The 23832-nt window shown below is 40.0% G+C and overlaps 1 protein-coding gene across 1 annotated transcript in view; it reads right to left on the bottom strand.

Moving 5' to 3' along the window:
• TTC8 (tetratricopeptide repeat domain 8) overlaps positions 1-13561 on the bottom strand; it is a 45602-nt gene extending 32041 nt beyond the window's left edge. Inside the window, exons 1-3 of the mRNA XM_082284195.1 lie at positions 13357-13561; positions 5220-5249; positions 2152-2272 (exon numbers count right to left, since the gene is read on the bottom strand). Of these exons, the coding sequence (XP_082140321.1) occupies positions 2152-2272; positions 5220-5249; positions 13357-13464 (259 nt within the window). The 5' untranslated portion in view covers positions 13465-13561. The remainder of the gene's footprint in view (positions 1-2151; positions 2273-5219; positions 5250-13356) is intronic.
• Positions 13562-23832: the final 10271 nt, after the last annotated feature.

The raw sequence follows: 23832 nt of genomic DNA, 5'->3' as shown, positions 1-23832 counted from the left end.
TTTGTGAGTAAACTTTGGATTCCTCTTCTTGTTTTTGTTTTGCTATTCCATCTCTATACTATGGAGGAACCGTGGAAAGACTCTTGGCTCTCAAAGCCACATATGGACATTTATCTTAAACTTGAAAAGATCCTTGAACAACGATTTGTAAATTTTAGCTTAATTCAAGCTCAAAAGGAACTGGAACACTTCCTTTCATGGTTGTTTAAGAACTTTTTCTATGTTTCTTGGGATTTAATTCGTACCAAAGACTTTTGGAAGACCATTTGGACACAGTTAATTTCTGAGTCAAAATATATGCCAATGGAAGAATATTTCTGTGAATATTATTTAATTACTGAGACTGTTGAGCAATGTCAGCTGTGTCCTGGCGAAGGGAAGCATGCCTCAGAGTCACGACCCAGGCCACGTGTGCCGAGTGCTCTGCAAGCAGCAGCGAGGCAGTTCCCGTGCGCGGGTGGAGCGGCGTGAGCTGCAGTGTCCGCAGCAGAGTGAGGCACGGCGGGAGCGGGGCAACCCGGTGGTGCCTGCCCAGCCCCGCGCAGCGCGTGGTGGAGCGAGCCCCGTGAACACCCGACCGAGAGGGGTGGTGTACAGGCGGCAGCCAGCAGCGCAGAGCCGCGCCCAGCCGAAATGCGCGCTGGAGCAGGGCGCGGGGGGGTTGTCGCTCGGGGCCCGGCCAAGATGTGGACGCAGCCCCAGGCAGTGGCAGCTCAGCTGAGAGCAGAGGACGCGGCACGCAGGGAGCTGAGAGGTGCAGCCCGGCCTGGCCCACGTGGCCCTGAATACGACCCCGGGAAGAGTGCGCAGGCATGAGCAGCCCCGATGGCTCCAACGCGGGAACGAGCAAAAACGAAAGTGAAACCAGGAACGCAACGAGACAGAAAACAGCAGCTACTTGGAAAAAGGAAAAAATCACTGTAGCTAAGGTTTTAGGAATAGTAAAATGGTATAATGTTAAACAAAATTATGGTTTTATAACAAGATGTGACAACCAAGAAGACATATTCGTTCATAGAACTGCTATTAAAAAGAATAACCCTGAAAAATGCATCCCAAGCTTGGGAGATGGGGAGGTGGTAGAGTTCAAAACTGTGCAAGGTAGAAAAGGGTTACAAGCAGCAGACGTCACTGGGACTGATGGTGTTCCTGTAAAAGGCAGTATATATGCTAAAAATCGTAGTCACGTTAGACAATATCTCCATTATAAGCCCCCCCTACAGTCTCCCTTTCCTAATCCCACCTTTCCCTTTTATCCTATATCCTATTACCCCCAGTGTATTCCCAATCCAATTTTTTCACCCATGGTTTCCCTTACAAAACCATGCCTTTGCCAATTGTTTCCCCAAAAATCCCTTTCCAATGCCGAGTGGGGGATGAAGAGGGGGAGGGAAGAAATTAACTATTGTTGTTTAGAGTTCCAACAGGTACAAATGGAAGAAACCCTCTCCTGCCTCAGTTTCCCCACAAAACATGCCCAGAGAGACCTGTCTCCCTTCTGTCAGCCTTAAGATGTTCCAGAGAATCTGTTTGGACATTTAAAGACTCGTGAGGATGGCTTATTTTGTTTTGAAACTGTTCTTGTTACGTTTATCCAGTTGTTTTCGCTGTTAAGTTTAAATTTCTTTTTGTTAAAAATAAATGGGTGAGATGCTGGGGTCCCTCCCCCTGCCATGTGGTCCTGAGAGAGGGGCCCTGGTGGGGAGACACGGGGTTTCCCTGCCCCTGGTCAGCCTCGTTCTCCATTGGTTGGTTTGTGTTCCCCTGCGCGGGCAGAAGGACCCTCGGGTCCCGTGACTGCCTCAGTTCCTTGGCAGAGCTCCGGCCATGCGGCTGGAGAAATAAACATCTCTGAAACATCTACCAAGAATCGGTCCATAGATATTTCTTTTCCATGGGCCTCGTTGATTGATACGCGTGTTGCGGTATCTGCACTGTAACACCGTCTGACAGGCCTAAGTATTACATCATGAACACATAGTGGATTTCAACATTGCTACACAACCATAAAACAATCTAAACCACTATTTTTACCAATACTAAATGCCATATCAGGTCACCTCAGTTTGTAGTATTTTATGGTAGATGACATAAGAGACAACCAAAAGAGCTTTTGTTGAGTCAATGTATGCAAGTGAAAGCCAATCTTACGTGCAACTTGAGCAATGGCATTTTCATCCAAGATCATCTCTGCAATTCCTTCTTGATCCATATCAATTTCATCCACATACACCATTTCTGTCAGAGCTCGTGTTTTCAGGTTCCAGGCAGCCTGAATAAGGATAAAGTAAAAAGTAAAATATCTTCAAGACCCTAAGTAAATCATCTAATCAGTAATTTTACCTTTTTAAAATTATTATTCATTCACAGTTTTATTAGGCTTGATAAGGTATTGACTTAAAACAGCTGAGTATATCCATCTGTCTGATGAAGGTATAAAAGGGAACTAAGTCCTTTGTTCATAGCATCAGCTGTAAAAAACTGTGCAAATGTATACGCTAGGCATTTCAGATTTTGAGAGCATTGGAATATATTTTAGTGACCTGAACTGACAAATTACTACATTGTATGCTTTGGAGGATAATCTGAGCAGTGTGGAAAGGCAAGCACAACTCTATGTGACAAGCTTTGTACAGATTGTGAAGACATCAAATCAGTGGGAAGAAAAAAGAAAACAAGAAAAATCTGTGGCAGCCATATAGAAATACTAACAAAAAAAGTGCAGATCCAACCCTGTTGATAATTTGATATGCTTGTAATGTACTCATAGAGCTGGCATGATAAAGGAAGCCACAAGACCAATCCTGTATCTTCCATCGGATATTGAACAGATCATCATATATTTTCCAGAGTAAAAATCAGTGCCAAAATAATTAGATTTGTTTCCTTTCTAACATAAGAGTACACCAGTCTGGTGAAAAAGCATATTTAATATTGGCTAAGGAGACCTTTCAAAATAGAAACAGACTGACGCTACCTTAATAGAAATAAAGGTCAAACTCATGGCAACGTTTGTTCCTTAAGTAAAGAGGTATGAGAAGATCTGAAACTCAGGCTTATTTAAGTAATCATTTAATGAGACACTTCTCATTCATCCTGTCTTTTCCTCTAGATTTCCCTCATACTTCTATGCAAATTTGTAAGTGTCAATCAAAAAGAAAGTGTATCTAAAAATGCTGAAATATTTAACTACTCTTTTAAAAAGTGTTTTTTTCCAAGCAGAAGTAAAGGAGGGCTTCAGCCAGCTGATTCAACCACAATTAGAAACCTTTCTTCAAGAATGAAGAGAAGGGAATTCAGCAGGATGATCTGAATCTAGGCCAGACAGTCATAATCCAGATCTGCTGTATTTTATTTTAGTTTCTTCTTATATAGTAGGATGACAGCCTTTAACTAATGCTGAGATTTCTGTCAGACGTTCAACACCTTTAACAGTTTTTCATTATTCTATAGAAGTATTCAGTTTGTTGAATTTTTAATACCTTGATGGTACTCTGCTCTTTTCAAAGACTTGTATATCTGCAGGCAACATTAACTTGTCTATACTGGGAATATGCTCCAATTAGAGCTCTTCTATAGCCAAGTACAGGCCAGTTTCTTAGTAGAAGTAAGAAAATCCGCCCATAGTAACGGTCTTTTCCTGGAAATTGGAAGTAGTAACTCCTCTACACTAATTTCTAAAACTGAGGTCAGTTCTTTACATAGGCGTAAATGTATTATTGTGATTTTTCCACTAACTAATATGTGAAAATGTGTTGTTAAAACCAACATGTCTCTTTGGCATTACTGGGCAAATATCTGCCATAAAAAATAGATTCCTTAGGCATCTCTTCCAGTATAAAGTTCCTAGTTCAAGGCTTCACAGCCAACAAAAAAATCAAGTATCACACAGTATTCCTTAATTACACATCTGTCTGTAGATTAGAGATTATCTGCTTTCTCTTTGTGGGACTGATAATTTTGTTTTGTGATAAGGACCATGTCTGGAGCTTATGAAGATAAACTGCATTTTTATGAAACAGCACTTACACGGTAGGAAAAGGAAAGGGACAGCTCATTTCAGACAACCCACATGTTCACAACATAACAAATTTAGCTTGTTTAACTCATAATCAGAACAAAATTTACAACACCTAATAGCAATTAAAGAGGTACAGAAATGTGATACAGTATATAAGTATACAGTATACAGTATGTAAGTCTAAACTCCAGAAAGAAAAGTGAAAAAGTGCTTTTCACTCAGTTCGTGAGAAGTTTGTAACTGAATCGAGTATTTTCTTCTTGTTCCTGAAAAGTCCAAAAACCAAATTAAAAATATAAACTTGGTATCTAAATTTAAATGTTTTCTCTGAATATGGTAACACACTTTTCTAGGAGCTTTAATTCACCAATAATCCTTTCTATTATAATAAATTTTATTCCATACACAATGAAAAACCCAGAATGCTACATTGTGCAGGGTACTAATTACACTCAAGAAGATATCCAGTAGTATTTCACTGAAACCATTCTATATGTAAACAACTTGCATGAATTCATGGAGTACAATTAAAGACCTGTAAAATATGTTATGGACCCGTATTTAAAGATAGCATTTCACATTGCATTTAATCTCTTCTGACTGTGGGCTGGAGCCAAAAGACGCCATCACCTGCGCAATACTATTCTCACCACTGCAATAATCTAGAGCTAATGTGCGCAGAGTGAAAACTAATTAATTACTCTCAGCCTTCCATCACTTATGCAAACCATCATCATGCACCTACAAGGCTACCAGACTCTACACAAGCTAGGCAGGGAACCTGAGCTACAAGAGCAGGAAGAGCATGGGTAACAGCCCACCATTATGTGCATTAAATAGAACATGAAAGCAAGCCATAAGAGCACAAACATTGCTCTGTCTGTGAATACACCTTGTTTTCTTCCTAATCTCATCTACAGATGAAGGTCATTCAGTTCAAGGTAGATTCAATTGAGCTTTTAGAAAGCACTGAAATGCTGAATAAAGATACAGGAAGTACATGAGAGAAATAAAATTCTATCAAAGCTGCCTGTTCAAAATAGCAAAAATCTTCCCCTTATCAAATGTAATGCCTTACCAATAACAAAACCCAAATTTATGCTACCGAGGACTTAACAACAAAACAAGTATTATTCAGCATATCAGAAATTCTTCCCAATGATTCCATCTAATAATTGTATTTATGGAAAGAACTTACCTGAAACACAGTGTATTCAGAATCAAGCTCCTGAAAAAAGAGAAAACAGAAATTGAGGAATGTAAATGCCAAATAATAAAAACAACAACACAAATGCATTTATACTCTGTGACCACCTCATTTTGCACAAACATTTCTTCTCCAACACATATATCCAAATTTCCGTTTTATTACATTATCTCAATTTACACACATTATGAAGCTAATCAATGTTTTGCACAATGAAAGTAAATTTGCATTAAGTGCATCTTTCTGATACCTTTGCTTTCTTGCTTCTGCTGGATCATGCTAGCCAAATCTTAGATTAACATTCAAGCATTATGAAGCTGAAAAATGGTACATTAAAATAAAATGAACTTGGAAGATGCATGCAAATCTCCTAAAAATTAACCAGATTACCGCACCATGGGCTTTAGAATGCCTACTTAATAAAATCCATCTTGGCACATTTTTTTTAGCTACTGCTGGAGATCACAATCATACCACTCAAGAACACAAAAGAAAATTTCAGCACTTTTTAATGGCATTTTTATGATGAAAATGATGTAGTCATTGTATTTGGGCAGTAATACTGCAAGTAGAATAAATGTCAAATTAACAGCCGATTGCACTACCCAAAAAACAAAAGAAAAGCTACCAGATTAAGTTTACTATAAATGAAAAAGCTGGAACTTGCATCTACTTGAAAACTTGTGGTAAAATTGAGTAAGTACTGACAGGAAAAAATATAGGCTTATCACAAATTAATGTGTAATTATCGTGTTTACATAATATTTAAACTACCCTTCGGTGCTTTTGCTGTTCACTTCCAGGGACTGGGGATGAGTTTTTCCTAATGTATTACTTTAGCTTAGACAACAAAGGTGGGAGATACATGTTACTTTCTCTAAATCACTATTAGTCTTTTGTAGTGTCAGATCATTTCTGCTCCTGGAGGCAGGGAAAAATTTCTTGCGTATCTGGCATTGTGTAAATCTATCCCAGTTAAACCAACTACATCAGACTGAATACACAATCTTCAAGTAATTCAGACTATAGAGACCTATGAAGGTCTCTAGTCCAAAGTCCTGCTCAAAGCAAGGTCAGCTATGAGGCCAGTCGAGGTTGCTCAAAGCCTTGTCCAATTGGATCTTGAAAACTTGCAAGAATGGAGGCTGCACAAGGCGACTGGGCAACCTGTTCCACTGCTGACCATCCTTATCGAGAAATGTTTTTCCTTGTATCAAGTCAAAGCCTCCTTCACTTCCCTACATCATTGCAAGCGGTCCTTCATTTTCTCGATAACCTCCTCGTACGTATTACAAGACTGCTATTAGACCCCACCAGTGTCTTCTCCCAGCTCAAGCACTGCCCTTCTGCTGGCTTGTTTTGCAGCCAAGACACACAGCTGACTTCTGTTCCACCGTGAGAATGGCAATGTCAAGCTAACCCCTCTGTGGTATGAGACATGGTCTACTTCTTTCAATTTGAACATTTGTACTCAGTAAATTCTATGACAGCAGGGATCTGGAATACTGGTGAAGGACACCTTCCTTCTGTAGTGTACTGGAATTTGTGGCCTTTAAAGGATTGTATTTGGAGCCAAAAAGTTGTTCACTGGTGTTAGAATGCATAACACATCTTACACATTGAGTATTCCACGGAATTCAACATTAATTCAGGGATTAAACTCAGTTGACTGTGACGTACCAGGGCCTGACTAAGGCACTGAAACTGGCTTTGCATTTTAGTTGTATGATTAAATAAACTACAAATTCTTTTATGTAATAAGTAATAAAGGACATTGAGATATTTCAGCTTGCTTTTTATTCACCCCATTGTGTCTGCGTGCTACAGCACATACGAAGATGGTTTCAACAGCAGTAGGTGATCTTCATACCATATGTGCTACAGTAACTAAAGAGGACAAGTTAGGAATATTTTGTCAGCACTAATACAAAAATGCCTTGATGTTACGGATGTGTACCTTACTTTAGGCACTGTTCATTAGTTAAAAAAATAATTTTTAAAAAACCAAACAAATTTGCTTATGTAGGAGCACTTATATTACTACAAAATTCAGAAATTACATCCCTCATGATTTTGGCAAAAAAGTAGAGTTGATCAATAATACTAACTAAAACCATTGCTCTCTCATAATTGTAGGTGAGAGTATGCATTGTTCATACATGCTAATACATTGTTTCAGTTTTTGACAAGAGGTAACTTCAGATTTTAAATAACCATCAAGAAGGTAATAGGACCCTCACATTAAACAAAAGTATGGAATAAAAAAAAATTACATTAAAATATAATATACTTTAACATGGGTGGATCCAGCAGTTGCTACTCATTCAAATAATCCACTGGAACTAGATTTCAAATAAAGAGATCTTTGAGAGGATTAACAAATAGCATTGCCCTGTAAGATTGTCTCTCAAAACAAAAGCTCAAATTTATTCTTCATTTACACATATAAAGCTCCCTTGAAATTCAAAAGATTGTAAAAGCAATGAAGGAACTATTTAATCCAGACCCCTAAATCCACTGAGGGCACTTTAATATTAAAATGTAAAGTTAGTTTATTTGAATACCAAAAATACTAAGAATAATTAAGTTTTTTGACACTCATAGCCTGGAAGAGGGAATATATTACATACCTTATATTATAATAAGGCTTCACTCTACAATTAATTTCAGGTGAGTATAATATAATACATGCAGAATATGAAAATTACTATATTCTGAAAATGCTCTTCAAATGATTAAGAACAGAAACACAGAAAAAAACCCCAAACCTTTACTCAGGTACAATGACTTTACTGCAAGTATCACTATTTTCATGCACAAACTTACAGCCTCTTGCACCAATAACTGATTTCAGTTGAAGATGCTTTTTCAAATCAAGTCCAATGCCCATAAACATAACAGCGATAATTTTATTATGACCTTACAAAAACAAGTATGCAAATAATAGTAGCTGAAAGTTCAGCATGGGAGAAGAAAGGATGAATGAACAAAGGCAAATCCTCACACAAGACTACTAATCAAGTTAAAGGAAGAATATCCACTATATGTCTATTAATTATATTAGGCAATTCTTTTTCAATTGTTAAACTAGAGCAGGCCTCATACATGGGTTCTGTTTATTGCCTTGAATCTGACATATGGAACACAAAGAGTAATCAGATTAGGTGACTAATCAGGATGATCAACAGAGACAGTCCTGGATTGTATTTCCTCTAGGTCATGCTATTACTATAAACACAGAAGACAAGGCCTGTTTGCTTACAATAGGAAATAAACTGAACATCAGTATTTTACATGTTTGTATGCCCAAATGCTAGTCACACAAAATACAATTTTCATTTATCCTAAGATAAGAATGTCAGCACAGAAGTGAATTCTACCAATACCATTTATATTCCTAATTCTTAAATGAAGACATGCACAGGATATTTTATAGAAAAAAAATTTCAAGCCTCCACGAGATGTAACTCAGTAGCAACTAATTATTCTTCTATCACAATGTCACTTACTAAGAACTCTTCAGGAAAACTTCGTTGATTTTAAAACATTTCAATTCTGTTGTTGTGCTCTTTAAGAATTCAAGATGTATAATGGCATAGTATTTGATACTGCTATGTAAGAAAATTTCTGATTCATGCCCAGCTAGCTAAAAGGTCAAAACAGTACCTTAAAAACCTCTTAGGGCTTACTGCATCTGGTGAAAGGGTTCAAAGAGAGTTCTGCATCAATTACACAGCCTCTAAATGTATCTACATGTGACTATTGATTGGATCATCAGTAAACTTCTGTTTAAGACTTTTATATCATCTTTTGCCATGTTCTTAAAGGAGAACGTCTTATCACTATACTTGTGATAGAAACATATCCTGACTACTAAGCTATATGTACAGGGAGTGGTAAATCACAACAGCGATCAAGACGTACCAGTCAAGAAAATTTCTTACTACATTTTTAAGTGTGGTGGCAAAAATGCACCTACTTCTAAGGCCATTGTAAAAAGTGGGCTTCAGCATCCCATAGCTCTGGGAAAGATACAATGGAGCAGGACCGGTGCTATCATTTAGCAGATGAGCTGGGAAAAAAGTGGAGGCTTTCAGACAGGAAAAGCCAACTCTTTCAGGCATGATAACACTCTCCAGTCATGCATTGTTAGTCTCCTCCTTTACTTATCTGGTGTTACATTACACGTCTTAGAAGGGAGAAGGCCAGTTGCCTGAGCATGAAAAAGTTCTGACCTGTAAGAGTCACTCTTTAACTCACCCTGGGCATGTCTTTAAAGGACACCAGCTCCTGTGGCTTAAATTATATCCTAAGGAATGCTGTTCAAGGAAGTGAGTCTCTGAACAGACACAGACGCTACTGTTCCTACAAGATCCCTCTTTCCCTGGCTGCAGAGGTTGGGAAGCACATGCTTAGCAGAATATGGGACAAGAGGATAAGAACAGATGGCACAGTGATTACAGCCGTTGAGTATTCCCTTGTGCTGCACAGCAGCTCACTTAATCCAAACTGTCTGTAAGTGTTGTCATTTGTCTGCTTTCCTGGTGCCCAACAGGACACATCCTGGGTTTGATTTGCAGAAGTGCTACCATTAAGAGTTTGACCATTAAATCTGCTAGAATTGCTATGTATTTTTAAGCATTATAAACCACACTTACTGGGTTAGGTACCAAAAATGATACATACTCATTTTAGATAATTTGCCATCTTATATTAAAATACTACTAATGTAATTCACACAGATGGAAAACAGCACCATTTTCTGGTAGGTGGCTGAAGACGACAGAATTAAAGTTCAATCAAAATATTTAGGAACTACTGATTTCATTAACATGCCATTTCAAAAGTAATAGAGATAGCAGGAAATCAGTCAATCTGCCTGAGAATGGTCCTGGATTCTCAACTGTGGAAATAAAATAATCATAAATCACTTTCCTAATATTCACAACTACGGCAGATTAACTGATACACTGCTATTGGAATTAAATTCAGAATAATGTAAAATTGGATGAGACTAGGAAAGCCAGGAGAATTAAAAAATGTATGTCACTTATTTGAGTTCTAATTGCCTCAGTGTTCAGCCTTGGATCTTAGTATCTTTCAAAGGTTTTAGAAAAATAATTATTTTATTAAATGCAAAGTATATATGCTACAATCCATAAACATGATTCAATTTTCCATTCTGTTGTATTAAGTAAGTTCAAAATAGTTTGTAAGGTTTCGAGGACACATAAAACATATTCTTGAGGCATGTTACTACTTCCTTTACTCCATGCCTGAAGTTTCGCAGGGTAAAGAGGACAGACTGGTACCTGAAAGTATGAAGTGTTAGAAAGTAATGAGCTGAAAGTGAGTGGGTAAGGAAAACGCCTGCAAGGCTTTACAAATGAGAAGCAGAATAATAAAATAAACACAAGCTTACTTGGGCAGATAACCAGAAAATATTAGGATTTTAAGTTCATTACAATAAAAAGGGTAAAATCTAAATATCATGAACACAGTTAACTGACAAAGAGAAAGGACATTCCATGTTAAGTCTGCCATGAATGTTAAAAGTTATATTCTGATCAGATAATCAAAAAAAGTTTTGTTGAAGAGATTTTAGGTGTAACATTTTGTATGTTGAACTAGTTTGAGTTTGGTTCAAGTTGCACTCTTTAAAGTTATTTAATCAATATTCTGGTTTCTCCAACCTGCTGTACCACAATGAACAGGTGGTATAAATGATGCTACTTATTTTATTTCTTTTAAAAAATCTCTAAATTGTTACTCCTTACATGAAGTACTTCTATAGAGTAAAATCCACTTGGTGTCTGCAAACTTTACTTGAACACTGCTGTATGAAATCTTTTCAGACAAAGACTGAAACATCCGGCCAGGCATTTTTTAATGTTATAGAGAAAGCCTGATTTTTCCCAATCTCAAGTAGACATACTTTCATATACTTTTAGAAGTCATTCATTCCTGCTTAAAATGAGCTCTTAATAAGGATTCCTCAAGAAGATTACATGAGGCAAGAACCAAACTAATCATATTTCAATCATATTTGCCTCTCTTCCACCTGAACTTTCTGGTAGGTTTGAAATGCACTGCTGCTGAAGAGCACCTTTTTCACACAAAACTGTGAATAGGAACACAGTTCTGAAACGAACATATTGAAGTTATAAAGTCCAGTCATTTGCACGCAATTGTGGCCTGAAAGTTTTTTCAAAACAGTGATGAAGCCTGATCTTAAAATTCAGAGACTTCACGTAAGACTTTTAAGAGCTTATGATTTGATCTGGTATAGACAATGTTCACAACCCCACCCTCCACCATTTGTCAAAGGAAATTATCTTAAATGTTTTTCCTCCTTCATTCTTATAAAAGATGAATCTTATAGGCTGGTGTGAACATTTCAAAGATTAAATTAGGTGGTATATATAAATTAGGTGGTCATATTGCTGGTATGTAAGGTCCTTGTTCTCTAAGGAAAATGTGTACCTTGTCTAAGAAAACAATTTAATTTATGCACTTAAATGTTTCACCATGTGTGATCTATATTTGGAAGAAGTAAAACCAATTAGGATCTATATCAGAGAATTACAGAATGGGAAGAATTTGAAATGGACCTTAAAGAACATCTAGTTCCACCCCACCCTTGCCATTGACAGCGGCACCTCCCACCAGATCACATTGGTCAAGGCCTTATCCAACTACATCTTCTCTTTGCTGTTTTGTTAATTTCCTCGTAAGAATTTTTTCTCAGCCTTATACACTTATTCCTTACTAGTGCTACTGGAAGTTTGCCCAGCAGAAGTTTGGAATTGACAGGTGTAACATTACCATTTTATACCTGAGCTTAAGCACAAAAGAAATGCAGTTGTCTTTACATTCCCATGCTGAGATCATAGATTGAAAAATGTTTTACTCATTACAAACTTTATAAATTAAGAGCAACAGAAGCATATTTGCTGTTATCTGTGCTATTTCAAGAGTTTCTTTCAGAAATCAAATGTTGTTTCCTTCCATATGCAAAGATTACATATGTAAAGACCCAATAATGTAAATACATATGAATAGTACAGCACTACCATGGAACTAATACTGAGTCCTATTTAGGGTTCACAAATAATGTTTTTGGAATACTTTCTCCACTAAAAATGTTTCTGCTGATGGCTCCTTGTTGGTGCCTTACAGCATAAAACATAAAAAAAGAACCTTTTAAATATCTATCCTAAACCAGTTTAAATAATTATGGTGCTTTATATTTATGCTATTGTGTGGCCATGCAGCTTTCCTTAAAGACTTGTCTTTTGTGATGAAAAGAACTCTGTTCAAGATTCTTAAAATATCTGTCTATAGGATGCTTTGAAAGACACATTTTCTGTAAAGTGTTTAAGATGAAGTCTGTTCAATTACTGTTTTTAAAATATGGCATAAAACATGTTTACATGCACATAAACATTAATCCAAAAAAAACACTTTTTCAAATCCTTTGTTCTTACAGAAGGGTGAGAAAATATGTAGGTATTGAAAAATATGTCCTACGTTTCCAGAGACTCTGCAGCTGGAAAAAGAGCAAAGAGAGACCTATGCAAACGCCTTCTGTGCCAAGGTAGGGCTCGAACGTAAGCTGAGCTAAAATGCACGTGTCTTACCCTTATGTGATTTAGTCAATACAGGGGCTACGGTATCTGAACATCACTAAAAATCAACAGGAACATCCCTAGCAGACCCGATTTTTAATCTTAGATTTTCTTCCTTTAACTCCGCAAATTCTTGAGTGAGTTAAAGTTCTCGTTGTGAGGATCCTGTCCCCCCCCCCGGCAGTCTCCGCGGTAGCACTCCGGCAGTACCACACACCCGCGGCGCCGCTCCTCTCTCCCAGAGGGGCTCCCCCGGGGCGTGTCTGGGGAGGAGCCGCAGGGCCGGCTCGCCGCCTCCAGGCTCGGGAGAGAGGGGGGAGCGCGGAGAGGCGGCGCTGCCCGGCCTCCTGCTCCTCCGGGAGCTCGGCGCGGCCCAGCGCTCCCTGCCTCGCTGACGGGGGTCGCACCCGGCCCCTCCGGCGGCTGCAGCAGGCACAGACGGGTTCCGTGGTGCTGCCGCCCCTCACCGCCGCCTCCCGCGACGGCCCGGCCCCCGCTACCTGCTCGCCGGGCGGCCTCTCCAGCAGCTGCGAGCAGACATCCGCGCACTCCCGGAACTTCCTCCGCCTGAAGTAGCTCCACGCCTGGAACAGCGGCTCCAGCCCCATCTCGCCGGCAGGAGCACCGCAGCAGCTCCGGCCGGGACCCCCCCGCCTCCCGCCGCGTTGCCGCCGAGCCGGGCCCGGAGCGGAGCGCGGGCGGCCGCTCTCGTGCTGCCGCGGAGCCGCCGGGCCCCGCCTCGGCCGGCTGGGGCGGAGCGCCGGGGCCGCGGGGGCGGTGGCTCTGGGCGGCCTCCGGGGACCCTGCTGCGGGTTCCCGCCAGCTGTCCAGCTGCCCTGCGACCCTGGGCACGGAGCTGCGGCCCCGCTGTTGCCCGAGCCCCTCTCTGCCAGCGCCTCTCGTGGTCTTATTACATCCGTGATTGAAAACAAAGTTTGATCTGTAGTACTGGGATCAGTAGACTTCCAATAACTCCATTGTTCTTAACTGTTGTTTTCTGTCCCATTATCAAGAGCCGTTTGAAGTTAGAATAAATGCCCAAACAAGAATAATACAGTCCACTAATCCATATTTGGGTAAAATGTTCTTTAGAGCCATGGAGCCCTGGTTGAGAAAAGTCCAGATTGCTGTGAACAGCACTTTTCAATCTTGCAGACTCCATCAGTTTCTTTAGTCCATCAGTTTTTGCAGGAAAATTACCAGACCGAGATATTTAGAGATTTAAAAGTTGGAATACAGTTCCTCCTAGTTTATGTGTACTACAAAATGGTGATTGCAACCACCAACCGAAGTAAAAGGAAGAAAAAATCCCTAGCGATGCTTGGAGCAGTAACTGCATTTGTGTGAAAATCTTTGAGGGATGAACACTAAGAAGACTGCTAAAATCTCATTGTTGGCATTTAAAGAGATCATTCTGGTTTTATTGCTTTTGTCTCACCTAAACTACCCATTTGTCCAAGATTAATACCCAGGCTAGCAAGATCAGTGTCAGGTGTAAAGATGGAGAAGCAGAAGTGGCAGTCCCAGGACTATAGCTAATTCAAATATGAAGTGGCTTGAACTAAAGTAGCAGTTATAGACAGCTTTGTTTCAGTCGTCCTGTGAGTAGTGCACAGGTCTTCGGGTTTGCATGGCAAGGCTTTGGGTGAGAGCCCATATGAGTGGCTTCTGTGAGAAGCTGATAGAAGCTTCCCCTATGTCCAATAGAGCTGCTGGCTAAGGCCAATGGCAGTAGCACCTCTGGAATAACAATTTAAAAAGGGGAGAAAAAAACTGCACAACTGCAGCTCAAGACAGGACTGAGAATATGTGAAACAACTCTGAAGGCACCAAGGTCATGAAAGAAGGTGGAGCAGTGCTCCAGGCACCAGAGCAAAGATCCTGCAGCCTGTGATGAAGACCATGGTGAGGCAGCCCATGGAGACCATAGGGTAGCAGAGGATGCTTGAAGGAAGCAGGTGAAGCAGGTGGCTGCTCAAAGGAAGCTGTGACCCCATGGAAAGCTCGTGCTGAAAAGCTTTTGGCAGGACCTGTGCATCCATGAAGACAGAAGCCCACACTGGATCAGGTTCACTGACAGGACTTGTGACCCCATGAGGGACCCACACTGGAGCACCCTGTTCCTGAAGGGCTGCATCCCATGGAAGAGTGACCCATGCTGGGGTAGTTTGTAAAGAATAGTAGCCTGTGGGAAGGACTCACATTGAAGAAGTTCGTGGGGGATGGTCTCCCATGGGAGACACCCCACACTTGAGCAAGGTAAGGACTCCTGTCCCTTAGGAAGGAGGAGGACCAGTGACATATGTGATGAACTGACCACAGCCCCCTTTCCCCATTCCCTTGCACTGCTGGAGGGGAGGAGGTAGAGAAAATTGGGAGTGAAGTTGTGCTCAGGAAGAAGGGAAGGGTGGGAGGAAGGTGTTTTAAGATTTAGTTTTTATTCTTCATTACCCCACTTTGATTTGATTGTTACTAAAATAAACTGATTTTCCCAAATCAAGTCTGTTTTGTTTGTGAAGGTAAATGGTGAATGATCTCTCCCTGTCCTTATTTTGATCCATGAGCCATTCATTGTATTTTCTCTCTGCTGCCCAGCTAAGACTGGCTTTGGTGGATACCTGGCATCCAGCCAGGGTGAATCCACCACAACAGTGAAACAGTGATCTGAGTGAAATCTTTTTTGGAACCCGTGCCATCCCCAGTTAAGAAGGGTGGAAAGAAAACAGGACAATAGTTTCCGTCCGTTCTCTGCTTTATGGTCAGACTTAGCACAGTGAGCAGGATGTGCTCTTTAGAGAAATTGTGAACACTGTTTAAAACCCCCATATTTATTAAAAATATTAAGTTCCTCTACTTTTATGTATATTTATTAAATTATCTGTTTTTAAAGTCTTGCTGTTACCATGTTAGGTAATTACCCAGCTTGTCTGGGCTGCTACTTTTTTATGGAACATAATGTGAATGGCACTTTCAGTGGGTAGAGGTGCATTTTGAGGTCAGTGCAATAGTTCCAAAGTTGTTAGATTAAACTGCCAAACTCATGTTAGTTGGTTTGCTGGAGACAAATAATGCCAGAATGTTTTTAAAAGGCAGCTTTCTTTTGTGAACAGGTCACCACATCAGTTAAACATACCATTTATATGCACAGGAAAACAGAGGAGACCAATAGCACCTAAATTTTATGGATTCCAACACTGCCATCTTAAAAACCCTCATAATTAAAGTGCTGCATGTACTTTTTATTTGTGGACACCTATTTTAAGCTTTACTATCTTAGTGACTACTTTCAGACTATGAAGGAAATTAAATGTCTAAGGATACTGAGAATGTTTGATTATAGAGGGTTTTTAATCATTTCCATTTTGAGATAACGAATCAAAATGAAATACCATGAAGCCATGATTACAGATTAAGGTTTCAAAGTACTCTGTCAACCTGGGAGCATTCAGGTGAGTGAATTAGTTATAGATATTGTGCTCTGGCTCTAACCATGCCCTGGCTCACTTGAACATGTTTGGCTTGCTTTATATGCAGGATAAAATTGATGTTCCTCTGAAGAAACCTTATTACTTTTCAGAAGAAAAAACTGAAATGAGGCTATGTGACTGGAAACCAATGAGAACAAATTGTGAGTGGTGAACTGCCAGTATTTGGGCCCTGGTCATGGGAGGATTCCTCCAAAAGCAAGAAAAGCTGTAAGCATTTCAAATAGCCCTTTTGAGGGAGAGGTTTAAAATGACTGCTTTTAAAATTAAAGAATTGCTGTACATTTAATCAGTAACACATATATTACTTGACTTCAGCCATACTTTTATAGCACAAAGATTCTATCTATAACAGAAAAGGTCACAGATACTGCTGTATAGCTTCTCAGCAAAAGGAATGGGAAGATGGTTCTGCAGCAATTTTTGCTTGTTATGCTGCTGGGAAAGGTATTCACTGCACTTAGTGACCAAGCTGAACTAATGTTGTCCTATGGTAGCAATTGGATAAAGATGCATCTTCAGCTTTTTTACAATGAGATTTTGCAGTATTGCTAATGACAGGAAAATCAATTTTCCTTCTTTCCAACCACCCCCTGCGAGGGGTTTTTGTTCTCTCTTTGATTGCAGATAAGAGAAGGAATTTTTTTCTACATGATATATGAAGCCAGAAAAGTTTTCTCTGGTATTGGCACACAGATCATGCAATGCATATCATCTTTGAAGTCTTTTCCACTAATAATACTGCTTTTCACTTCCAGTGTGGAGGACTATTCCGAGCTTTCTAATATGGGGACTCTCATTTATATTGATTATTGAAATCCGCAAATTTGAACCTTTTAACCAGTCTAATGTTTTCTCCAAGTATCAATCTCTGTGGGTGGCCACATTCCACTTCTCTAACTTACTAAAATCATGGAATACAACACAGAGAGTCCCTGTGGCTGTCTTTGTGTGCTTCGTAGAGCCCTGTATGTCAGTCCCCCTCCAGCGTAACTGCATGAAAGCTAAACAGCCAGGAATTATATTCAGGTCCTTCCAGAACAGGCGGTTCCAGTGTGGGCATCCCATGGGGTCACAGGTCCTGCAGTGAACCTGTTCCAGCATGGGCTCCTCTCTCCATTAGGCCACAGGTCCTGACAGGAGCCAGCTCCAGCACAGATTTCCCATGAGATCATAGCCTCCTTTGAGCACAGCCACTTTCTCTGGTGTGGGGTCCTCCACTAGGCTGCAGGTGGATCACTGCTCCCCTGGTGACATCTGTATGCTGCAGGGGCACAGCTGTGTCACCATGGCCATCACCGTGGGCTGCAAGGGAATCTCTGCTATAGCACCTGGACCACCTGCTCCCCCTCCTTTTGCACTGACCTTGGTGTCTGCAGAGTTGTTTCCCTCACATTTTCTCACTCCTGTCTCTGGACACATTTACTTCTGTGCAATCACTTGGGTTTTTGGGGTTTTTTGTTTCTTAAATATGTTATCACAGAGTCATTACTACCATCACCGACTGGCTCCACCTTGGCCAGTGCCAGGTCAGTTCTGGAGCTGGCTGGCATTGGCTCTGTTGGACGGGGCAAGCTTCAGCAACTTCTCACAGAAGCCACTCTTGTAGTCCCTGCTACCAGAACCTTTCCAGGCAAGCCTTATACAGTGGGTTATTTTTTGCTCTGTTTGCTTGAGGGTCTGCTGCTGGCCTCCTGGCCTTTAAAGACCCCTACTCTTGTTAGTTTCCTTGAAGTCACGTGAGCAGTATTTCTTTTATGTGTGTATGTCTGGTTCAGATCTGCTGTATTTGCTCTGGTGATGTGGCCTTCCTGGATGCTAATGAGTCCAACCTGTCTGCTGAGATATATGATACCAGCCTCAACTGCAAATGCTGATGTTTATCCCAAAAAAAATGTATGACAGGCATTTGACTGATGCCAACAGTGAAAGTCCAGCAAATGTCTTTCTGTAGAGTTGAAAAGTATATAAAAGAGCAAGTACAGAAGTAACAAAGCTGATGGGATGCTGGTCTAGAATAAAATCAACTGCTGCTGCCACCATCCTGGGGCAGTAGCCACTACTGATTAGTGACAATGTGAAAAAGGAACTTGCTACTCCCATTTACCACAAAGATAAATTTCTGTCTAGTGCATAGGTGTGCAGTGTACCACATACCCCATTTTACTAAAGCCATTCTGGAAGTTGGATTGGGTTAAATCTGAGCCAAAGTCAGTGGCAAATTGACTCTAGAAAAGTTTTCTGCATCAAAGCTTTTTATTCTCAGAGTAGGTGCAACTCTGTTTGCTGGTCCTTTGTACATATGCCTTTCTATGCATGAAGTGAGCCACTAGTGAGCTGTGAATTAATCATAGTCACTTACGCTGTATATGTTAGATCTGGAAAGAATTCAACCAACTGGGCAACAAACAAGTGTCCCCTGTATGTAGCCACACTACACAACTGGCCTGCAAATGAAATTACTCAGAGTTGTATTTGTCATTGGGCTGACAGGAGCCTGGAGAGCCTGTTTGGTTTTCCAGGAGTTTTCTCACACAGGTTGTGGTGCATGAAATAACTCAGTTGCACGTAAATGGATGATGTTGGCTGTTGCTGGAGGTGCACAGTCACAGCTCGGGAACATGCTGGCCCTTCCCCACAAACATAAGAACAAGATGTCTTTAATACCCTGGCATTGATATCTGCAAGGTGTTAAGGAGTGGTTTTCAGCTCTAGAGAATTTCTTTCAGTATGTTGTTTATTCAAACATATACTGATACCACATTCGATGGTTGGAAGTGTTATCTATCACAAGATAGCTTTTCAGTGGCTTATGGGAAATGAGTAGTTGTTTCCAGTACCATTAGTAGTGCTTAAATCTCAGTGTTGAGGAATTACTTTTGGCATACTTGTGTGTAGAGTGTGGAAAAAGAATTATTTTGAATACGCTTTGTTTCTTTCCCAGAGCTCAGGGCTAAAACATGGTTTGTAGTTTACTAGAGCTATCCACTTCTTTCACCTACTCTCTCAAAATGAGGAAAATTAATTTTGTGGGAAGTTCAACAAAATTAATTTGGGGAATTACACTTGAGATGTATCTGATTTGTAGGAGAAGAACAAATTGTAATTTTTCTGCTTAGCAATGACAGAAAAAAAAAATCTGAATTTAGTAATAGCAGCATCCAGGGAGAGATTGTCTAGGTGGAAAATACGTTTCACCATGCAAAATGTCACAAGTAGTGTTTTATTGTGTGATATTATGAAAGGTGGAAGTTGCCTGGCTTTAGCGCAATATAGGCTTGTCTGCCTTTTTTTACCGGAAGTTTTGTAGTCTGGTGGTTAGTCCTTTCCATTACCTTAGGTAAAAATGCTTGACTGATCGTAATAGTCAAATGTTCTGCAAGTACAATGAATCCCGCCATGTTTATTGAGTCAGTGCTATACTGGGACAATGGTAGGTATGTGACATAGCTACAGAAATCACCAGGTTTTATTAAAGAAAAGTCATGAGCTTGTCTTGTGTAACTGTGCACATTCATTGTATTAGAGGCGACTGGATCTTAGCTGGATGTTTTGAGAGACTATTCTCATCCTCTGCAAATGGACAGGAAATTTAGTGGGGCTGCTTTATTTACAGCTGGAGTATTGTGATGATATCACTGTCGCATAGGTAATTTGAACCTTGGCTTCATTTGTTTGAACCAAGAACAAAAAATTCAGGAATCAGACATAAGGGTCAGTTCCTCTTCTGTCTATTATTTATTCTTCATTTGAAAACTAATTGTCCCTGAGATAGGCTGCAATAAAAACTCTTACTATAGTGATTTATAGATGAAAATATCAGGGAGCTCTACTGAATAGAACGGATACATTATTATTTATCCTTATTCATAAAACACATGGGTTTTTATAATTGCTTTTTATAAAACAGGGTTTGTGATAACTATAACTGTGTACTGGATTTTAGTCATGTTTCAATTAACTGCTCAAAACCTTGTCAAGATTAAATATTGCTTGGAGATTTAAATCTGCTTTGCATTTTCACCTTTTATTTTAATATAGTTTTTTTCTTTCTGCTGAGAAGGACACTTTAAACGGATACTGAATAATGGCTCTGAATAAATAGATGTCTTTAATGTTTTTCATCTTTATACACTCCTCCAGAATAAATGATTGGTATACCTAAAATGCTTTGCATTTTCCAAATGTTTTTATAGCTTTTCTGTGTCAGTCTCTTAATATTTAAACTCTGAGTATGAGATACATGAATTAGCTTCTTACTAAGTATGTACAGAAGAGAGTAGGACAGGACCCATCAACATTTAATATATCTTTCATTTTAAAAACATAGATGCTATAGATTGTCTTTGTCTCCCATGACTGAAAGTCTCCCATGGGAGTCTTCTGTGCACCAATCAATCATACTTATTTCTTGAATTAGGAATGCTAATGCTCAGGCCTTATCTCTCATCATGAATGTGCATTCTTACGATAAAACCAGAAATAGAACTATCCTGGGTTGCAGTGTAGTCTATTACCATCCCCGTCAGCTGTTGAAACCAGGTGGGGCAGTATTTCCTTGCCTCCTCCCCCTGGACTATCTTTCTGTTAATGTCCCATCAATGCCCTGCCGCATGACTCACAGATAACTCCCTCCGGATATCTTCTGTTGATGAGCCCATCAATGCCTTGCCTCATGACTCACAGATAACTCCCTCCGGATATCTTCAGTTGATGAGCCCATCAATGCCTTGCCTCATGACTCATCATCCCATTGTGAGATGCTCCACCCAGAGGGAGGAACCAAGCATTCCATCCTGGATATAATCTGAGATTCCAAACACTACAGGCAACCTTTCCACTGGATTCCCAGAGGACAGGAGCTACATAGGCACCATTAGACCTTCAGAGGAAGAGCAGACCCTTCTACAGGACCACTGCTTCGAGAGAACCACATCCATCACTTCAGGAGGACTGCAGCCACCATTTTATTGGACTGCCACTGCCACCCTGACTAACACGGTGTCAGGTTGTATCCTGACTCTGTCAGTTTAAACCACTGTTTTCTGCCTTTATTTTTTTTAAATTTCTCTATAAAATTGTTATTCTGACTTGGTGCCTCCCACTGGTTTGTTTTCAAAATAGTACAAGAACCTAAAAATAGATCCTAAAATTCTGTGGGTATCTTAAAATTTCTTAGGCAACCCTGAGGAGCCATTGCTCCTCACAATGTCCTGTGTCCCTTAGTAGCTAACTCATTTAGATGCAGGCTACTGCTTCTGTCAGTTACTCATCTCTCTTGAGATATAAGATTACAGAAGAAAGATGTAGTTTGCAGCTCAATACAATTAACAAGGACTTGAAAACAAATATTGATGATGTGACGCATCTACCTGCAGATTGCCTCAGCTGGAAATGTCATGCTCACCTTTGAACGAGAGTTGGCATCGTGAAAGTTGACATACAAAAAAGGGTCATTCTGAGGAGTCAGATACCTTTAGTACTGGGAGAATTGGGAACAACAGAGCCTAGAGCAGGTTTTGTTTTGTGTTCTTTGAATGAACCCAAATGGGACTACAGATCAGGCCATGCCAGGGGAAGGCATACAAATGTGGCAGAAGGGCACAAAGAGGAACTTCCCTCTTTATGTGCTATTTTCAGCAAGGACTCTGACATCTGAAGCGGAATTCACATATTTGCTTGTAGAACCCATTTCTTGCTGACTGTAGAAAATTAAGACATGCCATGCAAATGAAATTTCATTAAGAGTAGAGTTTTGTTCTGAGGCATGGATTCAGCATCCAGGGAAGTAATTTGCAGCAACAGCTTCGGGTGTCATTCTGTGACCAGCCAAGGCAACAACGTGCATCAATAGCGACTATTGCAATCAGAAATAAGAATTCTGCTGTTTCTTTCTTATCATACATGATATCTTAATCATGGTTACCATGGTCTGACTGAAAAGGGACCATCCAGCAGTTGGTAACAGAAAATAGGTGGCAATAATGTTCAGGTCCTAAACATCAATCTTCCTTCATAGGACTTTATGTCTGTCCTGTGTTATTTACACATGGACTAAAGCCAATCTTTGTAATTATACCCACACCTCCTTCAGTGTACAGGATGAATGGGATGCTTTTCAAGTGAGATTATTACCTTTCTTTTTATCTGTAGTGTTTCATATGAGGCACTGTTTCTTGTTTGATGCAGATGCTCTGTATGCTGGGCTGACTATACATTGGTGTTCATAACACAAGAAGAAATCAATGCAGCTATAAAAAACCAAACAGTGGCCTATGAAAGAGGCTGGCATGCTATTTCCATTTAAAAATAGGTGCAAAAAATTGCAAAGGATCCACTGATGACTGGATATTGAGCTTAAACGTACTTGGGCTTGACTATTTTTCTTCCTTTTCAAGTTTAGAGCAGCTAGACTAACATGCTTATTTGCAGTGGATCCTAAATATCAAAGTAGGAAACCTGGTAAGAGTACTAAGTTAGCAGTCATATCTGGAAATATTGATATAAATGGCTTTGGTCATACATATATGTATATATAAGTGCAGTGGAGAGAGAATACAGATCTCCTGGTACTCAGACTGCTGTATTAATTACAAAGCCATTTCAGCATCATCATTTGTTATATACCTGTTAGCTCTCACAAAAAAAAAAATTATGTAGTGTTGGGGTCCCTCCCCCCTGCTGTAGGGTCCTGAGAGAGGGGCCCTGTGGGGGGAGACACGGGGTTTCCCTGCCCCTGGTCAGCCTCGTTCCCCATTGGTTGGTTTGTGTTCCCCTGCGCGGGCAAGGACCTTCGGGTCCTGTGATTGCCACATTTCCTCAGCAGAGCTCCGGCCATGCGGCTGGAGAAATAAACATCTCTGAAACATCTATCAAGAATCGGTTCATCTATATTTCTTTTCCATGGGCCTCCTTGTTTGATATGCTTGTTACAGTATCCACACTGTAACAATGTAGGTACCCTAAAAATCTACTTTCTTCCTTTTAGGAGTCTTAGTCTGTTTTATTATTAGTTTATCATTTTTAGAGTAAAAATGTGGGGAAAAGATCTATTTTGAGGATGAGTGGAGTTTTATGAGGAGTGGCTGTTTTATAAAGCCTTTATAAAGGCTTGTGCACAATGAGTTACACTAGAAAGTTGTATCATGTAGCACTTTATGGCCCCTATTTTCTTTTACAATTGGAAGCACTTGGAAAGAACTATTTGCTGTCCTAAAAGTAGGCTTTACTTCACTTGGCAGACTGACTTAAGTGCAGTGTGACTCTATTCCAGTCCTTAACTGATCTCTTCCAGTGCTTAGTTAAATCTGGTACTATGAAGTTATACAATGAAATTAATTAATTCAAGGTCTGCATTCCACTGCTGGATTAATAGTATTATGTTGCTTTTTAAGTTTCTTGGCATTATGAGAGTTAATAATGTTACTTTATTTACCATTTAAATATTTTATTTCCTTCAGTTCTGAAAATTTGTATTATTGCTAGTAAATT

This window comes from Coloeus monedula (genome assembly GCF_965178545.1).
Source record: "Coloeus monedula genome assembly, chromosome: 6".
NCBI lineage: Eukaryota > Metazoa > Chordata > Aves > Passeriformes > Corvidae > Coloeus > Coloeus monedula.
This window is presented reverse-complemented; position numbering and strand designations above follow the sequence as displayed.